This window comes from Macrobrachium nipponense, chromosome 19, assembly GCF_015104395.2.
Source record: "Macrobrachium nipponense isolate FS-2020 chromosome 19, ASM1510439v2, whole genome shotgun sequence".
Lineage (NCBI taxonomy): Eukaryota > Metazoa > Arthropoda > Malacostraca > Decapoda > Palaemonidae > Macrobrachium > Macrobrachium nipponense.
Window position 1 is genome coordinate 25,237,100 of NC_061088.1, and position 24,006 is coordinate 25,261,105.

Consider the following 24,006-nt stretch of genomic DNA (forward strand, 5'->3'; position numbering starts at 1 on the left):
AAATAGACCACTGAGCTGATTAACAGCTCTCCTAGGGCTGCTGGCCCGAAGGATTAGATATTTTTACGGGGCCAGGAATCAATTGGTTACCTAGCAACGGGACCTACAGCTTAATGTGGGATCCGAACCACATTATATCGAAAAATTAATTTCTAATCCCCTGAAACAAATTTCTCTGACTCCACGTTGGCAGAGCGGGAAATCGATCTCAGGACTACCGAATCGGTAGGCGAGCACGTAAACCTTGAAATAAATGCTACTAAGAATATGGTGTTCATTACGAAGAAGTAAGAGAAAGTAAAGGGAAATGTAGAAAGAAGAGCGCCCACGTGTTTAAAGATAAATATGATAAATCGATATAGATGTATTAAAATGCGAGAATAATAGTATTAGGGTAGACTTTGACGTTATCTAGTAGTGATAAGGCCAGTAATTGTTAGCCGTTTGCGAGATGGGTCTTGTAGTTGTTGGGTCCTGGCTTGATTTGGTATTTAGATGGTTTGTATTATTAAGATACTTGTATTATAATGCTTATATTTGTCAGCTTTTGGATTAATGTAGCAGCGTTAAGGCTCGTAATTGTTAGATCTCTGCCTGATGAGGTGTGCATTTGTTAGATTGCAGCGCGATTTAGCAACAGGTTAAAAACGTCAGGCCTTGTAAATGTTATGTTTTGGGATAATTTTGCAGTGATGGACTTGTCATTGTTAAATTGTGACATGAATTAAGCAAATTGTTCTTGCAACTGTTAAATTTTGCCATGATTTATGCGAAATACACAAACTGCCGTAGAATAGCTTTAGTTGCTTTCAGATAAGTGAATGCTTTTCGACTTATGTTGACATTTGTAATTACAGAATATGCAAAGGTGGGAATGATAACGGCATACTCTTTACTGTTGTGTCCCTAGGTTGACAAGTAGCTGCTCAGGTCAAGCTGTTAAGGGCTGTTGAAAATTTACGGCCACTGATTTATAGTTTGATTTTGTTAACGTATTCCCATACCTCCGGAGATTGTCTCCCGTAGCCTGTTGGGGGTTAGTGCCGTCAGTGCACCTCGTGGGGTGCACTGTAAGCATTACTAAAGGTTCTTTGCAGATTGTCTTGGGACCCTAGCTGCAAATCCTTTCGTTCTCTTTACTGTACCTCCTTTCATCTTCTCTTTCTTCCATATTACTTTCTACCCTCTCCTAACAATGGATTCAGAATGCAACTGCGAGGTTTTCTTCTTGTTACACCTTTCAACCCTTTTACTGTCAAAATTCGTTTCAGCGCTGAATGACCTCATAGGCCCCAGTGCTGGGCCTTTGGCCTAGAATGTATATTCAATCCAATTCAACTCGGATATTGTCATGAGCGTGCTGACTTCTTCAGGCTGTAATGAGTGCCTTCCTTTCAGGTGCTGACCACAAGCGAATGGTGCTTCAGGTTTTTGAATTGAATTTTGTTAAACTGGTGTACTTTTACACCGCGAAGTTTTGATGAAATAAAAAAAAATCATCGTAAATTTTTATTGCCATTGTCAAGTATGTAGTTGTTAGAATGGATGATGTGAAATTTTAGGAGAGTTAAATATATTATCGTTAGATGTCATGATTGTTAGATATCATAATTAATAAACTTAAAAGTAGCGATAAACCTGCGGTATTTGAACTCAGGATTGATACAGTAAGCCTCCAGTTAAGATTAATTTCTTCCATGAAATTGGTGAGAGTTTTTGCTGAGTCAGTTTCGGAATTATCAGTATTAGCAGTAAGTTAAGAATATGAGTTCTAGTAGGTTCTAGTAGGCAAGACTGTGTGGTAGGACTTTGAGGATGATAAGAATTCACAACTCGAGAAGTCATTCGAGAGCTCAAATACCCCATGAGACCGGAGGACCAATGAAAAGAAAGTTGGGGAAAGAAAGTCAGTGCCCTCCGTCGTGGGTCAAAAAAAAATGGAAAATATAAGGGGGGAAATATGCGAGTCTTTTACCGCTAACCACCCAAGTAAAGAAGTAAAGGAAAAGGAAAACTCCCCGGAAAGAAATATGTGTACGGGAAAAAAATACTTTCCCTGGCGAAGCACTTTTGAGCTCTGGATATAGTTGCGAAAGAAACCCTGTCCGTGGGATATTTCCATCAGGGAGGGTCCGAAGGTGGAAAAATGTATCAAAATATGAAAATACTGAAAGAGCAAGCGAACCCTGAGAGCACGAAAAATAAAGTAATATGAAAGCCTTTTGAAATTAATAGGAAACGCGCAAAATATGCACTACTGCATAGAAGCACGAAATATTCTGCTTTATGTTATATACATATGTATAAAAAAGAGTGGTAAGCTCTTACGACAAGTTGGGTAATATATATATATATATATATATATATATATATATATATATATATATGTGTGTGTGTGTGTGTGTGTGTGTGTGTCAATATAGTCCACAGGACATGTCCTATCTTCGTGTTATGAAAATTATATCTATATATATATGTGTGTATGTATGTGTTTGTATGTATGTATGTGTGTGTATGTCACAATACAAATATAATTAAAGTCTCCATCATCCTAAACGATAATACATGACAACTCGATAGCGTTAATTAGTGAATATTCTATCGAGCAATTTAGTTTACTCTTCTAAGAAAACTAAAGGGAAAACAGAAGAAGGTAGGAAATACAAGGCCGTATTTCGTCTCAATAGTTTCGCTATCCGTCAGGCCTCTACTAGGGAACTTTACCGACAAATCTTCCCTGTCCAGGAATTTTTTTTTTTTCTAGTAGTAGAAACTAAAATCTGGCTGGAAGAATTATTACTACATGTTAACTGGGAGTGAATTTGCTTAACTATGAAAGACTTACTATTACTTCAAATTTTTTTAAGTATATTCTCTGGCTTTTGCAAAAGTCAAGAAAGAGGTTGATTGCTTCCAGTGAATACCATTGATGTCCTTAAACTATGAGAATTGTGTCTCTCTTTTGAGAAATATTTTGGGGAAGAAATAATAATAATAATAATAATAATAATAATAATAATAATAATAATAATAATAATAAAAAGAAGAAACTCATCATTTTGTTTCTTGTCGACCGCTTTCGAATTGGTAATTTTCCATTGTCTGATTTGACCCCGAAAACGCAAACATCAAAGGCCTTGGTAAATAATAGCTATATTGCATCGCGTATAAACATAGGGGAACCCAATGCTTTTCCTATTTAATGCCTCAATTGAACGTTTCAAAGGACTCACCTCACACAGTCGATTAAATGAGGCTTGTAGTAAAAAAAATCATTAATGTAAATTACACTAATGCTGTTGATAAATATTTTTTTTTCAAGGGTGTTATTCGGGTGTCAAATTTAGCACAGCGGTCGGTTGGAGCTTTGGTCGAAGTTATCGGATTCCGCGTTTTTTTTTTTTTTTTTTTTTTTTTTTTTTTTTTTTTTTTTTTTTTTTTTTTTTTTTTTTTTTTTTTTTTTTTTTTTTTTTTTTTTTTTTTTTTTTTTTTTTTTTTTTTCCTGACATCATGTAATTCGATTGCTGTTTTCGGATAGTTCCTTCGGTGTCTGTTGATGTATTCCGTGTCATTCGTTGGCACTTAGGTTCGTGTGGGTTATCAGTAAACGGATCCTTTCATTAGCAAACAGGTTCCCTTCAATCTACCAACACCATTATCACATGCTGATATCGTTCTTATTGACGCCATTATCATGGTTGCAGTCGTATATATGACAGTGTTAAAGGTCATTTAGTGATGATATTTTACTTTTTTTATGACGATATACAGGGTGTAACACGAGTTTATGCAAATATTTCGAGAAATGATAGAAAAGGTCATTCTGAGCAGAAATTGTTCTATAGACATATGCATTTTAAGGCTTCGTTTATCGGTGAGGCGAATTTTAAAAATAACCGTTATCATTGAATGACCAAGTAAGATGGCGCGGCGCGCACGGGATGTCGGAGTACACAAGGCTGGGAGCTGATCACTTCACTTGTAAGTCTCTTGCCTCGCTTTTCCGCCAAGAGCGTGTTTGAGTTACAAATGCCAGATTCTTTATTCATTTTGTGAGCAAGAAACTGGAGACAATGCCTTACCGTTCCAGTAATGTGGAATATGCAGATATGTTGTTTTTCTGAGTTTTGCAACCATGAATTCCACTGTCATTAAAAAAGGAAATCGGTGGTTAGGCCGATGCGATATGAATAGAATACTTCCAAATCAATTGTATTATTTAGCAATTGAATAAAATGGAAAAAGGCAAGTATCATTGAAACCTTCGCTCTCTCCGTCAATGGTATTCTCTGGAATCCGATAAAGGTAAGAAAAGCAAGCCGAATGGAATCTCCCTTCATCACTAAACGCCGATCAAAGATTTAAAGCGTATTTTCAAAAATCTCTCGTTCTCCATCAAAAGTATTCATCATACACCAATCGAAAGGAAAAACACACTTAAGAAAATACTTCCGTCTCTGTCAGATGAAAACGAATGAAAATATTATAGAAAACTCACTTTCTTCAGTCTTTCCTGAAAAAAGATAGTACGTATATTCATGCAGTAATCGAAAGAGGTAAAAAAGCTGACGTTCCTCAAAGTGCTTAACCTCCCTACCTGCATATCCTCGTCGTCATAATTACTGTCATTATCAGTCAATCAGCATAGACCTAGTCCTGGCTCCTGATTCAAAATTCCGTGACATTTACACTACTTTCTTGATACGTAGTAAAGCTACACATTAAAATTAGATTACAGTGAAGTCTTCACGAAAGATTCGCTAATTGAGGGGACTGTAATGTTACATTTTTCAAAAACATGCGAGAAAAAACTCATATTTAGACTAGCAATCCAGTTGCCTAGCCCTAATGCACTTCATCAACCCCACCCCTCCAACCCCCTTCTCCCTGACTACTCAGACATCACGTACGCCATGTTGGCCGAGGGCAGCATTAAAGGAAAACCGATTATTTAAAAAATTCGCCTCACCGATAAACGAAGTCTTAAAATGCAAATGTCTATAGAACATTTTCTGCTCAGAATGACCTTTTCTTTTATTTCTCGTAATATTTGCATAAACCCAGTGTTACACCCTGTATATTATCGTCACCGCAGTCTGTACCACCCTAAAGAAAGGTCTCGTGTACTGTATTCTGTTATCAAGATATCTTGATACTATATGTTATCCACTCACGTATTCCGTTTAAATATGTAAATAAATAATACAATATCAACTTTCTCTGCGGTAGAAGGGGAAAGCTGAAGAGATTACGGTACCTGCAAATGACACATTGGGCGAAGGAAATATTGAAGTTGAGGAGAGCAGGAGGGAGTACTTGTTGATGTAAGAGGTATAGGATATAGGTGATTTAATAGACTAAGACCAGAGGCCATAATAGATGAATAGAGATTTGTGGAACTGAAAACACTAGAAAGATACGAAAGGTGAAATTTCAGAGGACCCATTTGTCGCACTGTCATGGAAGCGTTGATGACGACGGGGGGGACATGAAAAATGGCTGACCAGTTGAAGCTTAAGCCCTCTAGATTCCTAAGACGACAAATGACACGTAAATTTGACCTCTTGAAATTCTGTTGGATATTAGAAAAACTAATTGACCGTAAATTGACGTCGGGTAGCACTGAGAAGACGTCTGGAGAGTATTTGAGGATGGAAAAGCTGTATTTCCAAAATAGAAAAATACTGCAAGCTTTGCCTAATTTTTCTTGATTTTTGTGTACTTTTTATATGCGATAACTTGTATAAATAGCAACTGACATAATATATATGTATTTTTATCACATCACCGTGATTCATGTACATGCATTAAACTACAAATTTCCTTTAATATCCAATTCGCTCTACCTCGGAATTAATATATTTTCACATATGTTAACCGAAAAGGAATTTTTTAGTTGATAATTATTATCAACTAAAAAATTCCCTTTCGGTTAACATACGAAAATATATTAATCCCAAGGTAGAGCTTAATGCACACACACACACACACATACATACATACATATATATATATATATATATATATATATATATATATATATATATATATATATATATATATGCGTGTGTGTGTATGTATTTTTATTTCTCCTTTCTTTTCCACTTTTATTTACAAAGAGTGAAGAAATTTCTGTTCTCGACTAATTTCAGTGGAATCTTACAGGTGAATAATTTTGTTAGTACTTTTTCAAGATACTGTAATACGTAAACATTATTTGTCGTCGAACGGGACCTAAACTGGCATTTTATTACGAAGAAGAAGTTTACATCAGGCGACAGAAGAAAATTCTCTGTAAGCTCTGAAGCGGAAATTGAGAATTCAGCGTTTTACCACAGCCAGGTTTGTTATCCCTCAAAAGATCTCAAAGGTGAGAGATAATGTTGTAATCGGTCAAGCAATTGAGATATGGTTTCCCAAAGATAAAACAGCACATTACTGTTATTGGAAAGTGCCTGGGAAAAAAATATATCCTTGACAAACAGTTTAAAAGTTAAAAGTTACGCGTTATGGTACTAGCTATATATAACAACCTGTAAATTAGCATTGAGATAATATATCACTATTTTTGAAAATACGTAAAATAATTTTCTGTAGGAAAATTTGTTAAGAAAATGAGGCTTTTCACTGTCACAGAACTCCAAGCAAGAAAGCTTAAAAAGAAACAAAAGCAAAAGGGTAAGAAAAACAGATAACCAGGTCTACAGAAAGACAAAGCAGGAAGTTACATAAAAGTATTCGGGCAAGAGACTAGACAAATAGTTTTCCTTTGTTATAGCAAGCAACGTAAGATTGCTAACTTGTCACAGTGTGTAAGATGGCAAATTATTGTAACTTATTATTGTAAAACTTGCAGCTTAAATTGCAACTTGACAGTCTTAAGTTATAAGTGATTACTAGGGTAAGATGTCGAATGAAAAAGAGAGTTGGAGAGAGAGATATTTATTCTTTAAAAACTAATACGAGATTATAGTAATAGTGACGTGTCCATAAAATGTGTTACTATATAATATATATATATATATATATATATATATATATATATATATGTTTATATATACATAAATATATATATATATATATTATATATATATATATATATATATATATATATATAGTTTTTTTTAATACTTAGAATCACTGTGAAGCCAGTAATCTCCTCGCTGCTTGTGTTTTAGTCATTCGCAACTTCGTAAACGCGCTGGAAATGTGTTTGCTAAAACTTAACCCTAGAAAATATGTCCCAGAAAAATAAAGAAAAAGATTGAGCAAGGAAAAAAAGCTTCAAAAGTATAATATCAAATTGTCGTCATGTCTTGGGAGAGGAAAGTGTGAAAAATGGTTTGTTAAAAAAAAAAGAAAAAAGAAAAAAAGTAGTGGGAGAAGCAAGAAGACACAGTGTCCTCACACTTTTTTTTATTAGTGATATATTTTAAGTTATGTATTTGATGAAAAATTTCCCTTTAATGTTGGTTATTGTTTTGAGAAACACAACCTTGATCACATTCAACTTCATATTTAGTGATGGTTTAAGAGGAACGATATTTGATGATAAATATATCTTCAGCTTTAGTTACCTTAATGAGAAGAAAATTCTATTTCCACACCTTTCTGCCATATTTAGTGATGGTTGAAGAGAAAAATCATGTGGAGGCAAGTCTCTCAACATCTTTAATAAAAAGGAAAAAAAACATTAATCACAATTTTCTGTCATATTTTGTGATATCTTTAGGAAAAAGGCCATTTAATGACAATTTTATCTTCAATTTTAGTTAGTTTAAGGAGGAAATACAATTCTATCAGATTTTATTACACTTTTCAACAACATATTTCAGTGATGCTGGATTTGATGACAAAATCTTCTTCCATTTTATTAACTTGATTTAGCAAAAGTTTCAGATTTTCATTTCGAATTCAACTCCTTCAATCTTTTAAGTACCAAATGATTTATCAAGTGTTTTTTGTACATTTGTTTTGTATTAGTACTGATTTGTCTTTTACGTTTGCAGTAAGCCCTAGTACCAAGTTTCTAATATGTTTCATTAATCAGATCGATAGTCCAAATCAAGTAATGATGTTAGTTTTCCTCACAACTTTAGCACATCAAGTAAAACTGATAAGATGGATAATGTATGTTATTTTTACTTTTTATTCCTGGTATTAAGAATTCATATATATTTTACGTTCCAAAAGTGACTCGTTTCAGCAAGTGTTTATACTTTTAAAAACCCAGTTCACCAGATTGAGGATCCTGATCTTGCCAGTGTCCAAATATTTATGATAACATAGATGGCCCCAAAAATAATCATTGGTGATACCAAGAATTTAAACCCTTTTACATTTCACGTCGCATCAGATACCCAATATTTACATGTTCACATTTCAGTGCACCAGATGGACGGTCCGAATCTCGTCCTGCGACAGGTCAGCAGGACACATATGGGCGCTTACCTCTGCATCGCCACTAATGGGGTCCCCCCGTCCGTCAGCAAAAGGATCACGCTGGATGTTGAATGTAAGTAATTTAGCTTCGTGCGAACATTTCTTCTAAAGATTTATGGTACTGCAGAGAAGAGGCGATCCGTTACCTGTATGGTAATTCGTCGCTATGCAGGGCAATGGTATTTTATGGTCGTTGCCACAGCGAATGCTATATGCCGTATAAGCTCAGACGGGAACATTTGTTGTCACAGACTCGTGGTTTACGAATGTGAGTTTTTTTTGTTTTTTTTTCAGAACTGTTGAGGTTGTTGGGGGCGGTGGTTAAATTTATAAAGGCCAAGTGTTTATTATCCATTAGATACACGTCATTATTTTATAATAATGTGAATCTCAGGAAATTGTGTATCCGTTCATGGGTAAGTCCCACCCATCTTCATACCTTGTTTACATCGGGCGTAAGCTATTTAGGTTTTCTACCCCATTGGCCCATGAATGTTACAAAAGAAAACAAAGACTTATCACGAAACTCGCTTATCAAAGAAGCCAAAACTCTGACACGTGTAATCGAAAATTAGCTGTTAATTACTGTGATTTTTAAACTTCTTTGTAATGATTGCTTACAGCTCTTCTTCTTCTTGTTGATTAATTATATCTCGTTTACTTTTTAAAAGGAATTTTATTCTCCAGTGAACGAGGCAGGATTGCTACACTTCGTAAAAACCTAATATTCGTGTTAATCTTATTCTTACATTAATGCGATATCTGAAAGACGAGTATCTAATTACTGGATTCCTTCTAATTATCGTTTATTCATTACTTGTTACATTAGTCTTCATAAGAGCTGTCGAATTTTGCTGTAGTAGAAAATGTTTATCTTAAGTGCAATGTCTTATTTAGTCTTTAAAACTAATAAAGAACACTTCATTTTGGAATGAGAGAGAGAGAGAGAGAGAGAATCACCAAATCAGCAGATGATTGAAAACAGAGAGACAGGTAACCAAGTCAGTGAATGATTGAAAGTAGCTCTCAGCTTTCAAAAGATAAACAGAAAGTGATGATTTAAGCAATAAAACAATTTGATATAGCTTTCAGTGTTTAACGTCATTAGAGAGAGATCACCAAATCAATGAAGGATTGAAAATAACTTTTAGCGAGAGAGAGAGAGAGAGAGAGAGAGAGAGAGATACGAGCCACAGTTAATGCATTTTATTTATAGTACGCTAATCAATTGTTTATTACAAGCGCCTCAGTGGCGTGGTCGGTTTGGTCTTGGCCTGCCACCTACTCGGCCGCGAGTTCGATTCTCGGGCATTCCGTTGAGGGGTCAGAGATGTGTATTTCTAGTGATAGAAGTTCACTCTCGACGTGGTTCGGAAGTCAAGTAAAGCCGTTGGTCCCATTGCTGAATAACCACTGGTTCCATGCAACGTAAAAACACCATACAAACAAACATTGTTTATTACCTAGACCTATTATGCTTTTTGTTTCAATGGAACCTGTATATCAGATTAACTCTTCTACAGGAATATCGTAAAATACAATGCATCATCGAAACACATGAATTGATAAACAAGCATGTAATTCGATTAATAATCAAACTTGTAAGGCCATTTTATTACCCTTAATCCGTTGGTTCTAACCTTAATGATATATGATTCCCTAACCATGAAATATTTAACGTACCCTAATCACCGTCCGATGACCGTCTTTGACAGTCGCGCCGCAGATGCACGTTCCTAATCAACTGGTGGGGTCGCCCATTGCGACGGACGTCCGCCTGGAGTGCTTCGTCGAGGCCCACCCTCGGGCCATCACCTACTGGGAGTTTCGGGATTCGATGGTCATGAATTCCTCCAGAGCCACCACCCACACGACGGAGGACCGATACAAGATCCACATGATCCTCACCATCAGAGGTGAGCGACTTGGCTTTCTGGGATTGATTTTGTTTGATGTGTTGTTAAACGCATGCACCTGAGGCTTAGTGTGTCTGTCTGTTGTTGCTGTTATATACTATATATATATATATATATATATATATATATATATATGTGTGTGTGTGTGTGTGTGTGTGTGTGTGTGTATGTATGTATGTATGTATGTATGTATATATATGTAGTAAGTATATATATATATATATATATATATATATATATATATATGCATGTCCTTAAATCCACGGTAGAAAGGTGTGTAAAACGGACTTGGAACTAGTACTTTCGTATTATATTACACATTTTCAAATTCATTATGAATACAAAAGAAGTTGACAGGCCCTTCATATACAAAAACAGGCCTGTCAACTTATTTTAAATTCATTGTGAACTTGAAAATGTAGAATATACAACGAAAGTACTTGTTCCAAGTCGCTGTTTCACTTACATTTCTACCGTTTAAGGATATTCTCAAGTACGTGTTCCTTTGTGATACATTGGATATATGCTTGTATGCATGCTATACATTCAGAAGGATCGTGTGCCCAAATGCAGTACAGGACCCAGAGAGAAGTATCAAAAGGTGCAAGTACCTAGCGCTTTTGTGTATTTAATATACACTTCTTCAGGGTACAGTACAAGGTGAAACCTTTGCACAAGACCCTGAAAAAGAGTACTGAATACACGAAAGAACAGCTTTCTTATACCTTTCAATATTTCCTCCTGATTCTTGCATTATATCTACATATATATGTATATATTTGTACATATATGTGTATACGTGTGTATGTATATATATTTTTTTCTGTGACAGCTTACTTTACAAGTAGAAGCCGAGTTAGACTCGTTTCATAAGAATATTTGTGAATTTTCAGTATTATTAGTTATGGTATTGTATACGTACATATTCTTTAAATTTCTGTAACTTTGTTTTGTTTTTTTACATTAGTCTTCGTCCAAATGCTTTTGTTCGTTCTAAAGCTGTACCATAATTTTTATTCGTTCCAATGTAATGTCATTATTGCACATTCGTTTCTCATTGCATTTTATTTATCCATTTATATTAATTGTCTTTTTGGCTCCTCCTTCTTTAACCATCATTGAATTTTCTATTGCACTAGTATGTTATTGATTTTTATACGGATCATCTTATTGCAGTTGTTATTGAGTATGCGTTTCATTACGAAATCGTTTATTTACCTTTACTTGTTGGTGGGGCCTTTGCCAGTCTTGTCAGTACTCATAATTTTCAATGATGGTTACGATTCATTTACTATACTCTGTTTTTTTCCATCTGTCCATCCGCCTGTGGTGTTTTCGCATGGTAACACTGCGTCCCTGGCTTTAAATAGTTACGCTATGTGTAAGTTTTAGGTAAATAAAAGGATATCTGGGTGTGCATTTGCAACTGAAAAGTGTTTTAATAAATTACTGTATGCTAATTACACCGTTAATATTCGAAATAGGATATTATTATTATTGTTGAATGTAAGCTGAATGTAACTACATACATACATTGTGAAAGTAATACGTATATATTCATCGTCGGAAAAACTTTTTCTGATCTTGCTTCCTGCACTCATATATGCTCAACAGTGTGGTACGTAGCGTTCATCTCAGATGAAGTCTAGTGATACAATCATTAAACTGTGTAATTTTTTCTTTTTAACGCAGACCTCAAGGACAGCGACTTCGGCATGTACAAGTGTATTTCCAAAAACTCCATAGCCGAAACAGATGGTTCCATCACGCTGAACAGTAAGGAGTGTTTTTTCCCATTAGAAATACCCTTTTAATAACTTAGTTAACCTGCCATATATTTTATTATGTAATATCTCGATGAGGGATGTCATTCTTCAATATTAAATGAAAGGTGTTTGCTGATACAGGCTTTGTCTTCTGTCATGTGCAAAAGTTACATTCACCGATGAATGTGGTTTCAGTTGGTCTTTATAGAAACCGCTTCGGCATTCATTTCAATAAGTGTTAAGAATTGTGAATGGAATCTTTTTGGAACAGAAATGTTATCATTTTTAATTCATGACTTTCCATATCGTAATTAATACCTATTCATCTTTTCTCTCTTCTCTCTTCCAGAAACTCAGAGACCTACTTCGCCACCACAGATTTTGCTCCATGGTTACGAAGGTATGATATGTTTATGCATTTGCGCTCTCTCTCTCTCTCTCTCTCTCTCTCTCTCTCTCTCATACACACACATACACACTCACACATTCATATTCACTCAAATTTGATCGTATGGGATAATGCGGAATTATTATGAAAATTAGTTATGCAATGCAAGATAAAACATTTGCTTCTTCATAGTTCCAAGTTAAGTCTTTAGCTCTGCGATTCACATATACTTCATAACTAGATTATCTTAGGGTCAGTAAATTATGACTGGAGTTGGTATAGAAAACTAATACATTTCGGTGATGAAACCAGAGGCAGAATATATATTGCACGCAAGCGGGAGTTTTATGCATTCGAGTGAAGGCATTGCATCAGCTGCATGAAAGCTTATGTTCCTATTATACACCATGACTCAATAATTGCGTGATATGATTTGCCTCCATCGAACTTTTCCTCAAAGAGATTTGTTTTGATCCAGATTTTTAAGAAAAGGGGTGACAACACAAACAAACAAAGTGTTTCCAATACGATCTGTGACATTCTGGGGGGACTGTTGATCTCCAGATAGCCGTGACTCATCAGAGTTTCAGAAACGGATACATATTCTCGACCAAAGTCGCCCCCCCCCCACCCCCCGCCCCGTGAAAACGCTTGTGGAACCCCCCGACTGAACGCCGTGGAACGCCATGGAAGACTTTATGATTCATAGTTTTGATAAATGGAATGAATGCGCCACCACGTCTGTAGATCAGAAACATGGGATGGTGATTAATGTTAACTCAAAAGAATACCCTCCCGGTGATGAATGAATGATGTAAAGACTGCAAAGGCTCCGTCGAAAATGTTCAGCATTTCCGAGAATTTATTGATAGCATCAGGGTCTAGTGCTATGGTTTGGGCCGGAAATGGAGAGCATTCTATATTACGTAGTGGAATTTCCTTCATTTTATCTACGCCATTATTAAAATCAGATTCACAACCTACTGCTACTCTTTCTCTCGCCCTGGTAGTTGTGACGCCAGAAACTCACAATCAATCAATCAATCTTTCTCTCGCACGTGGCCGGACAAGTTGGCTGTCAACGAGTAAGACGAGTGAAATGATAGATTAGTACAGAATAGCTAATATAATTACGAAGAGATCCAAAAAGTATACAATTCAAGAAAGTTTTATTATGCTTTTTTTATCTGGGCACTAAATTGCATATCTCATAGCCCGATTGTTGCCTTGATTTAAAAAAAGAAATTGTTGCATTTCACGCTAAGCAGTGAATTACACTTCTGAAAGGATAGACACCAATAGAAAAAGTGACGTGTAACTTTTGGCGTATAAAAAAAAACATTGTGCCTTTTTCACCTCCCTGGGTCAAGGTCGAGTCGTAGGACGCGTCTCATGTAAAAAGCATCGCCTTCGAATTGATGAGAATCTATTCGCTTCCTCAAGGATAGACGGAATAGATTAACTTCCAGAAGTCTTCATAGGCTGCCCGAGAATTATTCATTTTCAACCAATCTCCCTCTGAAAGCTATTTTTCACATTTGAGGATAGTTAACATCTTTTATTACACACACACACACACACACACACACACACACACACACACACACACATAGATAATACTTGAATGCTCACGAAGATCTTTCTTTTGAAGTCAGTCTCTTACTGCAAAGAAGTGCTGGACTTGGTGTTCGTAAAACCACACACAAAGCTTCAAAGTTCTTACAAACAGGACCCTGTCATGTAACTTGAAAGACTAACATTCGTAACGCTCTGCTGTGACGTTTTTGCCATTTAATTAAGTGTTACCTTGGAAACAGTCAACTTCCTAGTATTACTTCTCATAGAAATGGACAAATAATTCTACTTTGTCGTTAAGAGCTGGATGCTAGCGAGATTTTGTAAAGTGTAAACAGTTTCACACTTCAACCTTTTTTCTGCTTATTCCAAATAATGTTTTTTTTTTTATGTATTTCCGAACTTATTCTGTATGTTTCAACGCTTTTATGACTTTTTTTTTTTTTTTTTTTTTTTTTTTTTGTGTGTGTGTGTGCTCCAGATCGGCTTGAATAGACTTAAGTTCTTGGACTCAAAAATATAGCGCCAGTTTTTAATAGTCGACATGCCCAGTCGATATCTTGTACCGTTGTAGTTTCATTCGAAATAGTAGACAACAACTAACTGATCAATTCAAGTAATTTTCAATAGGCTACTCAACCCTTGTATTCAACATTCAGATACTTCCAAACATCAGTCGTGTATCAATTATTGATAGAAAGTAAATTAAAGCCCTCTCCTAGTTTTATGCTGATACGATCTAACTTATTTATCAAATCTTTTCAAAGAGAAAAAGTAGAATAGCAAAGCCTAAGACGAATTTCCTAAGAAATTCGTAATATCGTGCTATCTGTCATCTTCCTATAACTGGTTCACTTAAGGTGGATTCTTGAATGAGCCCTGTGCTTACAAGACATTTGTTTGGCGGCCGCTGATTGGCTGGTACCGGGAGGTAGGCAGCTCCCAGCCAATCAGCGGCCGCCAAACAAACGTCTCGCAGGCATAGGGCTCACCCAGGAATCTACCTTAAGTGAACCTGCTATAGTTTTGCCATATTTGAAGGTGGAAATAAAAGTAATTAGCCTGAGGGCGAATTCACATTAACCAAGACCAAACGCCATTGAGGGTCAACCCTTTTGGATCAACCCGAACCAAAAGTTATGCGATGGGTGGCGGAGGAGGAGAAAAAAAAAAAAATCGCCCCCACCCCCCACCCCCCAGCACCACGAGATTTGGCTCCTTTTGACGGATTCGATTTTAAGATGAATCACCGAAAACTCTTTGATTCAAAGTTGATGCCGCAAACCAGATCGCTGGAAACGGAATCGAAACATCAATAACTGGCGGACGAAATATGTCGAGGAAAAAAAAAAAGTGACAAAAAACACGGAAAAGAAAAAATGAGACGACTTAAATCAACTCGTTGCTGCTTTGATCAAATTATCAGGGGGTCAAAGGCCAAAAGGGCAAGGTCGTATAAATGTCAGGGATATCGATCTGATTTGTCAGAGGAGGAGTTTGACTCTGTGGTTTTCTTGCCCTTCGGTTTCGTTATGTTGCGAAGAATGTCGTATATTTTTGTAAAGTGACATTTTTGTTTTTTTTACCTTCTGATTGGCAGGTCGAAAGCAACGCACTTTGCCATTTCAAGGTACATTCGAAGAAATTCACTTTGTTCCTCACATGACATCATAAAAAAGTGTTTTATAAAGTTATGTTGAACAGTAGAGTACGACCGCTTTCGAATCTCTCGTGGAAGTTGTTATTTACGTGTCACATATTTTGGAAACTGTAGGTTTTATATTTTCAGTTCAACGCATCTTCATTAATTCTCGTTTTGCTTTTAAAAACACCCCCATTTTGAATGGGGGTTGAAATTATTATTATTCCTCAAATACTAAATTATGTCAAACGTAACATACTTTACTGAATATATCAGATTTTCATTCGGTAAAGACGGAATAATGCTTTAATTCAGAAGGTAATAATACCTAATTTATTGAAAGTGGATTTACGATAAGAGTGATTGAGTCTTGTACGAAAAACAGACACACTCTACGGAAAAGTAAACATTTGTATCACTCGCCTGTTATAAGTAAAGAAAAAACTTGTGGGTCAACATTTTTCGCTTTAAATGGAACAAATCGGATGCTATTTCATAAATCATTGTCGTATTTAGGATTACGTTTTAATAAGATTACGGTTCAAGTTTTTTTTATGGTATTATGGCCTTTTGGGGATTGTTTCACCTGAATGTTTACATATTTTAAATAATATTAGTAAATGGTTCCAGCTCAGAGGAGGCCAACTTTTCGGGGGGATAGTGATGCAGATGAAAATGTACATACGTACATATGTACGCCATTTTACATTAGAGAGCCTTTGGAAAATAGACAATGATAAACATCTAGATGGGCGATGAACGTACTTTTATGCCATGTTTTGAAGAATATTTTTATTTTAGAAAATATGCAAGGATCATTTCGTAGCAAAATTATATATATGCGCTTTACGGAGAGAATAAGCATATCACCAACCCTTTACTGTATAGCATGACGAAACCTTTAATGACTTCCTTAGTATGCTGTTTAGTCTTAAGTTGTTTGTTTTTAGGAATGTTTATTTTATTTTTTACTCTTTACTCTTATGATTGTTAAACAATTCACGACTGGTATGCCTAGCTTGGAGATTTTTCCTGCTTCATAATTCATGTATACAATCATACTTTGTATATATACGCTGTTTCTTCATAAAACTAAAATGTCAGAATTCTGAGTTTTGCCAGAGTTCCATGTGCTTCATATTAGAAAGACCAGCCAACGGATATTATCCTCGTTTATTACTTTGAAGTGTCATGTAATGAAAGCTTTTATGGAGTAATTATATATCTTTTGTTTCAAATGTTCACGTTTCTCATCTCTACCCACCCATGTTCTGATGAATACAGTTGTACCTGAGTAACAAGTTTCTCTTAAAAATCCATAAAGGAAAACATAGGCATTATTAGTTCTTTGCCTCTTAATATTTTTTAACAAATGTGAGCTTTAAACATCAAGTTATAAAACCGTTGTTTAGCAACATGAGCATAAGAGAAAGAAGTTTAGCAGGTAGAACTGTTGTCGACTGTACTTCCTATTAAATATAAGGCTCTTGGTAAAAAAAATAATTTAAGAAAGGGAATATCATCACGTCATATTTGCCGGGTTTTGATGGCGATCTCTCACGATTTTCCATTACCCAGTGTAGTATGTTGTTGCTGCTCAAGCGCCTTTTATTCCCCCTCTCAAAAACTATCGTCCTCTTTTATGACAGTCGCTCTTCCGAATGTTCCCTTCCTTGAACTAACATCCAACCCCCCGTCAAAGGTTCTTATCTTCGAAACACTGCCATTTAAAACGTCTAGTTTCTGATGACAATTTTCCATCACAATACTCCCTTTCTCATAATAAATCTTCTCTCAGAACTTTGCTATCCTTTTAGTGACACAGCCATCAAAACAATCACCCCGCAAAACATTCTTTTCACCTTAGAATTTACTCTTCAGAATATTCCTCTCCGAAAAGTATGTCCTCAGATGTTCCCTTTGCATTACAGTGTACCCTTCAAAACAGTCCTCTCGTCATTACAATCTCATGTCACTTTCAAAGTTTTCATCCTTCAAAGCAATCCAAACATTTCTCTTAAAAAAAAAAAAAAAAAAAAAAAAAAAATATATATATATAATAGTATAATATAATATTATATATATAATTTATATATATATATATATACAAAATATTTCCCCTCGTATCAGTCCACACTTCTGTATGTTCTCTCCTCGCATCGAAGTTCCCTTCAAAACGTTCCTCTCTTAACAATTTGGTTATTCAAAGCTCCCAACCCCCTCTTGTAACAATCAGTACTTAACAACTTTCTTCATATCGTAATAGATGACCTTCAATCATTTTCTACTCTTCACGCCAATGACCTTCAAAATGTTCCTTTTTCATAACATTCCAGCCGTCAAAACGTTCCATTATTCCTAAATTCACTATTTTCAGAATAACAACCAAGTCAGCCGTGCTTATTTTCCTAATAGTGTTCCCCTCAAGACGCTCCCATTCTCTCTCTCTCTCTCTCTCTCTCTCTCTCTCGTTTTGATAATTCATCCTTCTACACGTTCCAACAAACAAGATATTACGCCTTTAAAAATATTCTCAATTTCCTAACACTGTCCTTTACAGAACATCCCCGTTTCCCTAACTATTCACCATCAAAACGTTCCTACTTTCATAACACCACCCTTCAAAACGTTCATATTTTCGTGATACCACCATTCAAAACGTTCCTATTTTCATCCATCAAAATGTTCCTATTTTCATAACGCCACCCATCAAAACGTTCCTATTTTCATAACACCATCCTTCAAAACATTCCTATCTTCATCCATCAAAACGTTCTATTTTCATAACAGCACCCTTCAAAACGTTCCTATCTTCATCCATCAAAACGTTCCTATTTTCATAACATCACTCTTCAAAACGTTCCTATTTTCATAACATCACTCTTCAAAACGTTCCTATTTTCATAACACCATCCTTCAAAACATTCCTATCTTCATCCATCAAAACGTTCTATTTTCATAACAGCACCCTTCAAAACGTTCCTATCTTCATCCATCAAAACGTTCCTATTTTCATAACATCACTCTTCAAAACGTTCCTATTTTCATAACACCACCTTCAAAACGTTCCTATTTTTATAACACCACCCATCAAAGCGTTCCTATTTTCATAATACCACCCTTCAAAACGTTTCTATTTTCATAACACCACTCTTCAAAACGTTCCTATTTTCATAACACCACCCATCAAAACGTTCCTGTTTTCATACCACCCTTCAAAACGTTCCTATTTTCATAACACCACTCTTCAAAATGTTCCTATTTTCATAAGACCACCATTCAAAACGTTCCTATTTTCATAACATCACCCATCAAAACGTTCCTATTTACATAATGCCACCCTTCAAAACGTTTCTATTTTCATAATGCCATCCTTCAAAACGATTCTATTTTCATAACACCACCCTTCAAAACGTTCCTATCTTCATCCATAATACGTTCCTATTTTCATAATACCAACCTTCAGTACATTCATATTTACATACCAATTCGCCATTCAAAATATTCTCTTATTATGAACCCCCCCCCCCCCCCCCCGCCTTTATACTCCACCCTTTAAAAACGCCTCATTGTCTTAACAATCCGCCCTTCAAAACGTTTCCATTTTCATAGCAGTCGACCATTCAAAATATTTCCATTTTCACGCAAATCCGTCAAACCTTCCTTTCCCCACCCCCAAACAGATGAAGACAGCTCGTACAGAAACAGAGGGAGACAAGGAAGAAAGGAATTGCACAGGAAACAGTTAGAAGAGACGAGGAGGAGGATTCAAGAGGAAGAGGAGAAGAGGAGGGAAAAAGAGGAGTCGAGGAGGAGAGCGAAAGAAATGGAAAGACAGAGACTCCAACATGACTTCGACAGAGGTCAAAGTAACCAGCAGGCAACTCGGGTCACTCATGCTCAAAGTAAGCGCATTGGGTCACTTAGTAGTTATTCCTTTCCTTTATTTCGTTATTTGCGTTGTTGTCCCTGTTCGGTAAATGATTGAAATCGTCTCTGTTGGCTGATCTTTGTGAATAATCCTTCCCTTAAAGCACTGTGTACAAGACTTATAAAATCTTAATGTTGTATGTTCTTTGCTGATCATTTTGTTACCTAAAATAATCATTCAGCTCACATGAAGTAGGTCTGGTGATGCTTGAGTAATTTATTCTATATGATAAGGGTAGTGTTTTTGCTCTTAATATATTACGAAAGGTGTTTCAAAAGATTCTATAAGCTCATAGTTTCTATTGGATTATTGATGGGTGAAGAAATGAGGCTTCATCTATGGTCAAAGTCATTGATATTCCTATTATAAGCGATTGCTGGTAACTTATTGAGAAGACATGTATGTACTCTACTAACGACAAAATTCCTCTTACAGGAGATTTTACACTCTTAAAGACTGAATTTAACAGAAGAAAAATATTGACGTAATAAGAAACAACATAGATTAATTCGGTGACTTTCATTAAGATAAAAAACGTTACTTAACAATAAGTTCTGACTAGTAAAAAACAATTAATTCTCTGCAAACGTTTAGGAAATAGTAAAACAGTAGAAGCATCAACAGGATGAATATTTTTAAGCACTTACTTTTTAAGTTCATCTTTACTATCCAAAATGTCATTTTTATTGTTGTCAGTCTTTCTGATTAAAAGGAAATTAAATGTAGTTCTCAGTATCAAAAACTTTCCCCTTTTAATAGTCTGTACGGAAAAAAAGATGTATTTAGAAAGCTAAGTGAGTTAGTAGCGTCAGTAAATTTAACCTTAAAATAATTACGTTAAGATGCTCATTTTAGGATTTTTAAACAATCATCCAGTAGCATAGCAGCATATAATGTAGGTCAATTTCCATATTCTAATGGTATATTTAGCCTCATAAGAAAGTTTATATAAGCATTAATTGTCAACAAGTATAAGTTTCTCTTTCCAAGCAATTCAGTTAACAAAAATAATCCACAAAAAAGATGACAAGGGTGATTACAGTTTTATATATAAAAAAATCTCCAATATAAAAATATTTGGAGTTGACATACAAAAAATATAAACAAAGATGAAATTACACCTTGCTGTGTTATATTGTATTATAGGGCACGTTTTTCAAAGCCGAAATATAATGACTTGCAAGTACTGAAAATGTATAAATGAAATGAGTAACATCCAGCGGTTCCTCTCCCCTTTCCTCCGCAGGTGGAAGCGACTCAGCCCTGAGGACTCGCAACCTGGCAACGGTCACCCGGTGTCTCCTAGCACTCTGCGTTCTCGGTCGTCTTAGCCATCATATATAAGAGAATATAGCTTTGTTTTATGAAAGGGGGAATATGGGGTTCTCTTGGGTTTCCCTTTTAACGCGCACTCTCGTTTAATCGTTTTCTTTTTTCTATTTACGGGTACCTTTCGAACTGTTAAAACGAAAAGCCATGTTTTCGTGGATTTCTCTACTCTGTATATACTGTCTATACTGTCAGATTTCCTGTAACTTTCAGTGTAATATCATGTGTATCAGATTGAATGTAAATATAAAGGTTGTTTGAACACAAGCGGTTGTTTCATATTTTCCTCCGGATGGAAATCGTACCCAGTGGATGATGAGGAAGGAACATATTTCTGAGAGAAGTTTTGGTATTAATTCTCTCTCTCTCTCTCTCTCTCTCTCTCTCTCTCTCTCTCTCTCTCTTCTCTCTCTATCTCTCTCTCTCTCCATATCTTATATATAATATATATATATATATATATATATATATATAATATATATATATATTATATATAATCATGGTTGTCAATTAATTGCTATTTAGATGCATTTTCTTGTTTTTACTTAACGTCATTGCAACATCTACCGACTTCCTCCGTATAAATTCTAACGTATTTTGAGTACTGGAACGTTGAATGCAGTTGTGAATTGAGATTTTAATCTTTTTGCTAGATGCAGCACCTAACTAATGGTAAGTATGTAGTTTTAGATATAACAAAAAAATTCTGCCCTAATACAAGTTCCGCAAAAAATAAATTTCTCTGGTGCTCTTCTCATTTTTCCTCAATACGTCCTGCAAAAACAGACTGCTGTCTGCAACAGTTACTCATAATGAAGGCTAATGGATTAGAAACATATTCTCATTGAAAATTATAACCATACTTTACTATGATATTAGAAATTCGAGCAGTTCAAAGTATTCGCAAAATGGAACACCATGACTAATTCTACAGATTTCTCTCCAAATCATCACGTTGGATCTTCATTTAAAAAGTGTCAGCGTGCTGTTGGTAGAAGACACAAGGTAAGACTAGTGATATCTATAAAAAAAATAGTACTAGTGATATCTAGTACTAGCGATATCTATTACTATTTTTCATCAACATGTGAAAATAAGTCCCTGTTATAATAACAAATGCATCATCGTTACCAGTTTACGACTTTTAGTTATTCTTTTGACGCCTTTATTTACAATAGTGCATTATGGGTACGTATCATGTATTCTATCAGAGTAGTCGAGTTGTAACAGGTGGTATTGAGTTCTAATGTCGTCAGTATCGTTCTGGTATTGTAAATCTCGTTAACATTAATTATCTCGTTCCGAGAGCTAAAGCTGCTGTTTATTGTAAGGAATGAATGCACGAATATTAAATTACTAAGCGAAAACGTGTTTATCTCTGCGTCGTCTGCTTGCTGCGTCTACACCATTGGCTACGGACTAGGCCTAGTCCCAAGTGAATTCGACCCAAAGGTAAGCATTTATAGAAACAAAGTATAAGGGTAATAAGGAGTGAAATAATCGTACATGTCTTGTAGGTGTTTGCCCACAAACGCATTGTGGTAAATATGGGCCCCATAAATTGGCCCCCTCATATACCTAGGTTAGGCTATAGGCTACCTAGTAGGTTACCCCGAAATGAGGATGTCCTAGTTTCAAAAGAATGTAACATTGTGTGATTTTAACGGTAAATATTCGTTCCCATAGTATCTCTGTTATGTAGGTATTGTTATTTTTCCAATATTATTGGGAATAGGCTAAGTACTTCATAACTGTTTTCCGAGCCATGTAAACAACCTAGGTATACTGTTTTTTTTTTTTTTTTTCATCTGTCCATCCGCCTGTGGTGTTTTTGTATGGTAACACTGCGTCTAGGGCTTGAAATAGTTACGCTATGTGTAAGTTTTAGGTAAATAAAAGGATTTACAACTGAAAAGTGTTTTAATAATTTATTGTATGCGAATTACACCGTTAATATTCGAAATAGGGTTATTATTATTGTTGAATGTAAGCTGAATGTAACTATCTAAAGCCCGGGCTGCAGTGTTACCATACACATACACCACAGGCGGATGGACAGATGGAAAAAAACCGAGTTTAGGTTAATAATAGAATTATTCGTAGGCCTAGTGTATCATGTTGGTCATTGGTTCAGAATTCACCTATTTTCATGGCTGAAACTTCAGTGGTAGGCTATTGACCAGATAAATTTCCAGAGGCACCCAAAACCATGTTTTCCTGAGTTGTCCTTCCATAATTCATTGGGCTAGACATAGATATAAAGGAAATGTCACAGGAAGACAAGTTTTCTTTTCTTGCTTAATTGAAGAATTAACGTAACTTGCTGGGTCCTGGTTAATCTTACAAAGTGCAGATAATTATGCCTAACAAATTAAAATTAGCTTAGTAAAAGTGAATATACAATTTGTGTATTTGGTGGAAAATTATTAGGTTAGGCATATATTTTACAAGGACCTGACTGGCTACCTCTTCAAAGTGCAGTTATTTCCCAAATTATATAAGCCCAGGACTTAGGTAAGCATAATCTAGAGGTCATAGGCTGCAGAATCTCCACACCATAAGTTTAAAAACAACTCATTGTGAGAGAGACAGACAGAAAAAAGTATTTTTTTTTTTAATACCAGAAACTCAAAGTTATCCAAACCTGGTATTTGACATTCATGATGGTTAGGTCAAGGCTACTTGGAGTTTTTAGAATTTACAAGGTAAAGTTGTCCTAGATTATGGTAATTGGCTAGTCTTAACCAGGAAAATGTGGACATTGGTTAGTTGCCTTTGAAAATAAGCTTAAGTTAGATTAGGGAAATTTGTCCAACCAGGTGTGAGTTGGCCAAAGCTCCCAAAACACCAGCAATATACGTATTTTATATGAACCACAATGAATCACATATGTTGGTTACATATGCTAATTAAAAGATACTGTTCAATAGGGCAGTTTTTGTATATATGATTTATGAGATATATCAGATTTAACTATAGATGATACTGCATAAGTATTATTAGCTGATGTTTTGAAT

At 35.5% G+C, this 24,006-nt stretch overlaps 1 protein-coding gene and 1 long non-coding RNA gene across 4 annotated transcripts in view; both read left to right on the forward strand.

The window, feature by feature from the left end:
* The window catches only part of LOC135215272 (lachesin-like), a 445,087-nt gene extending 423,831 nt beyond the window's left edge, over positions 1 to 21,256 (forward strand). For all 3 annotated transcript variants that reach the window (XM_064249820.1, XM_064249827.1, XM_064249823.1), the window contains exons 5-10: positions 8,387 to 8,515; positions 10,158 to 10,358; positions 12,051 to 12,134; positions 12,474 to 12,524; positions 19,413 to 19,634; positions 20,907 to 21,256. In XM_064249820.1, the coding sequence (XP_064105890.1) occupies positions 8,387 to 8,515; positions 10,158 to 10,358; positions 12,051 to 12,134; positions 12,474 to 12,524; positions 19,413 to 19,634; positions 20,907 to 21,004 (785 nt within the window). In that variant the 3' untranslated portion in view covers positions 21,005 to 21,256. The remainder of the gene's footprint in view (positions 1 to 8,386; positions 8,516 to 10,157; positions 10,359 to 12,050; positions 12,135 to 12,473; positions 12,525 to 19,412; positions 19,635 to 20,906) is intronic.
* A 933-nt stretch (positions 21,257 to 22,189) lies between these two features.
* The window catches only part of LOC135212776 (uncharacterized), a 313,958-nt gene continuing 312,141 nt past the window's right edge, over positions 22,190 to 24,006 (forward strand). Inside the window, exon 1 of the long non-coding RNA XR_010313992.1 lies at positions 22,190 to 22,441. This is a non-coding gene — a long non-coding RNA (uncharacterized LOC135212776). The remainder of the gene's footprint in view (positions 22,442 to 24,006) is intronic.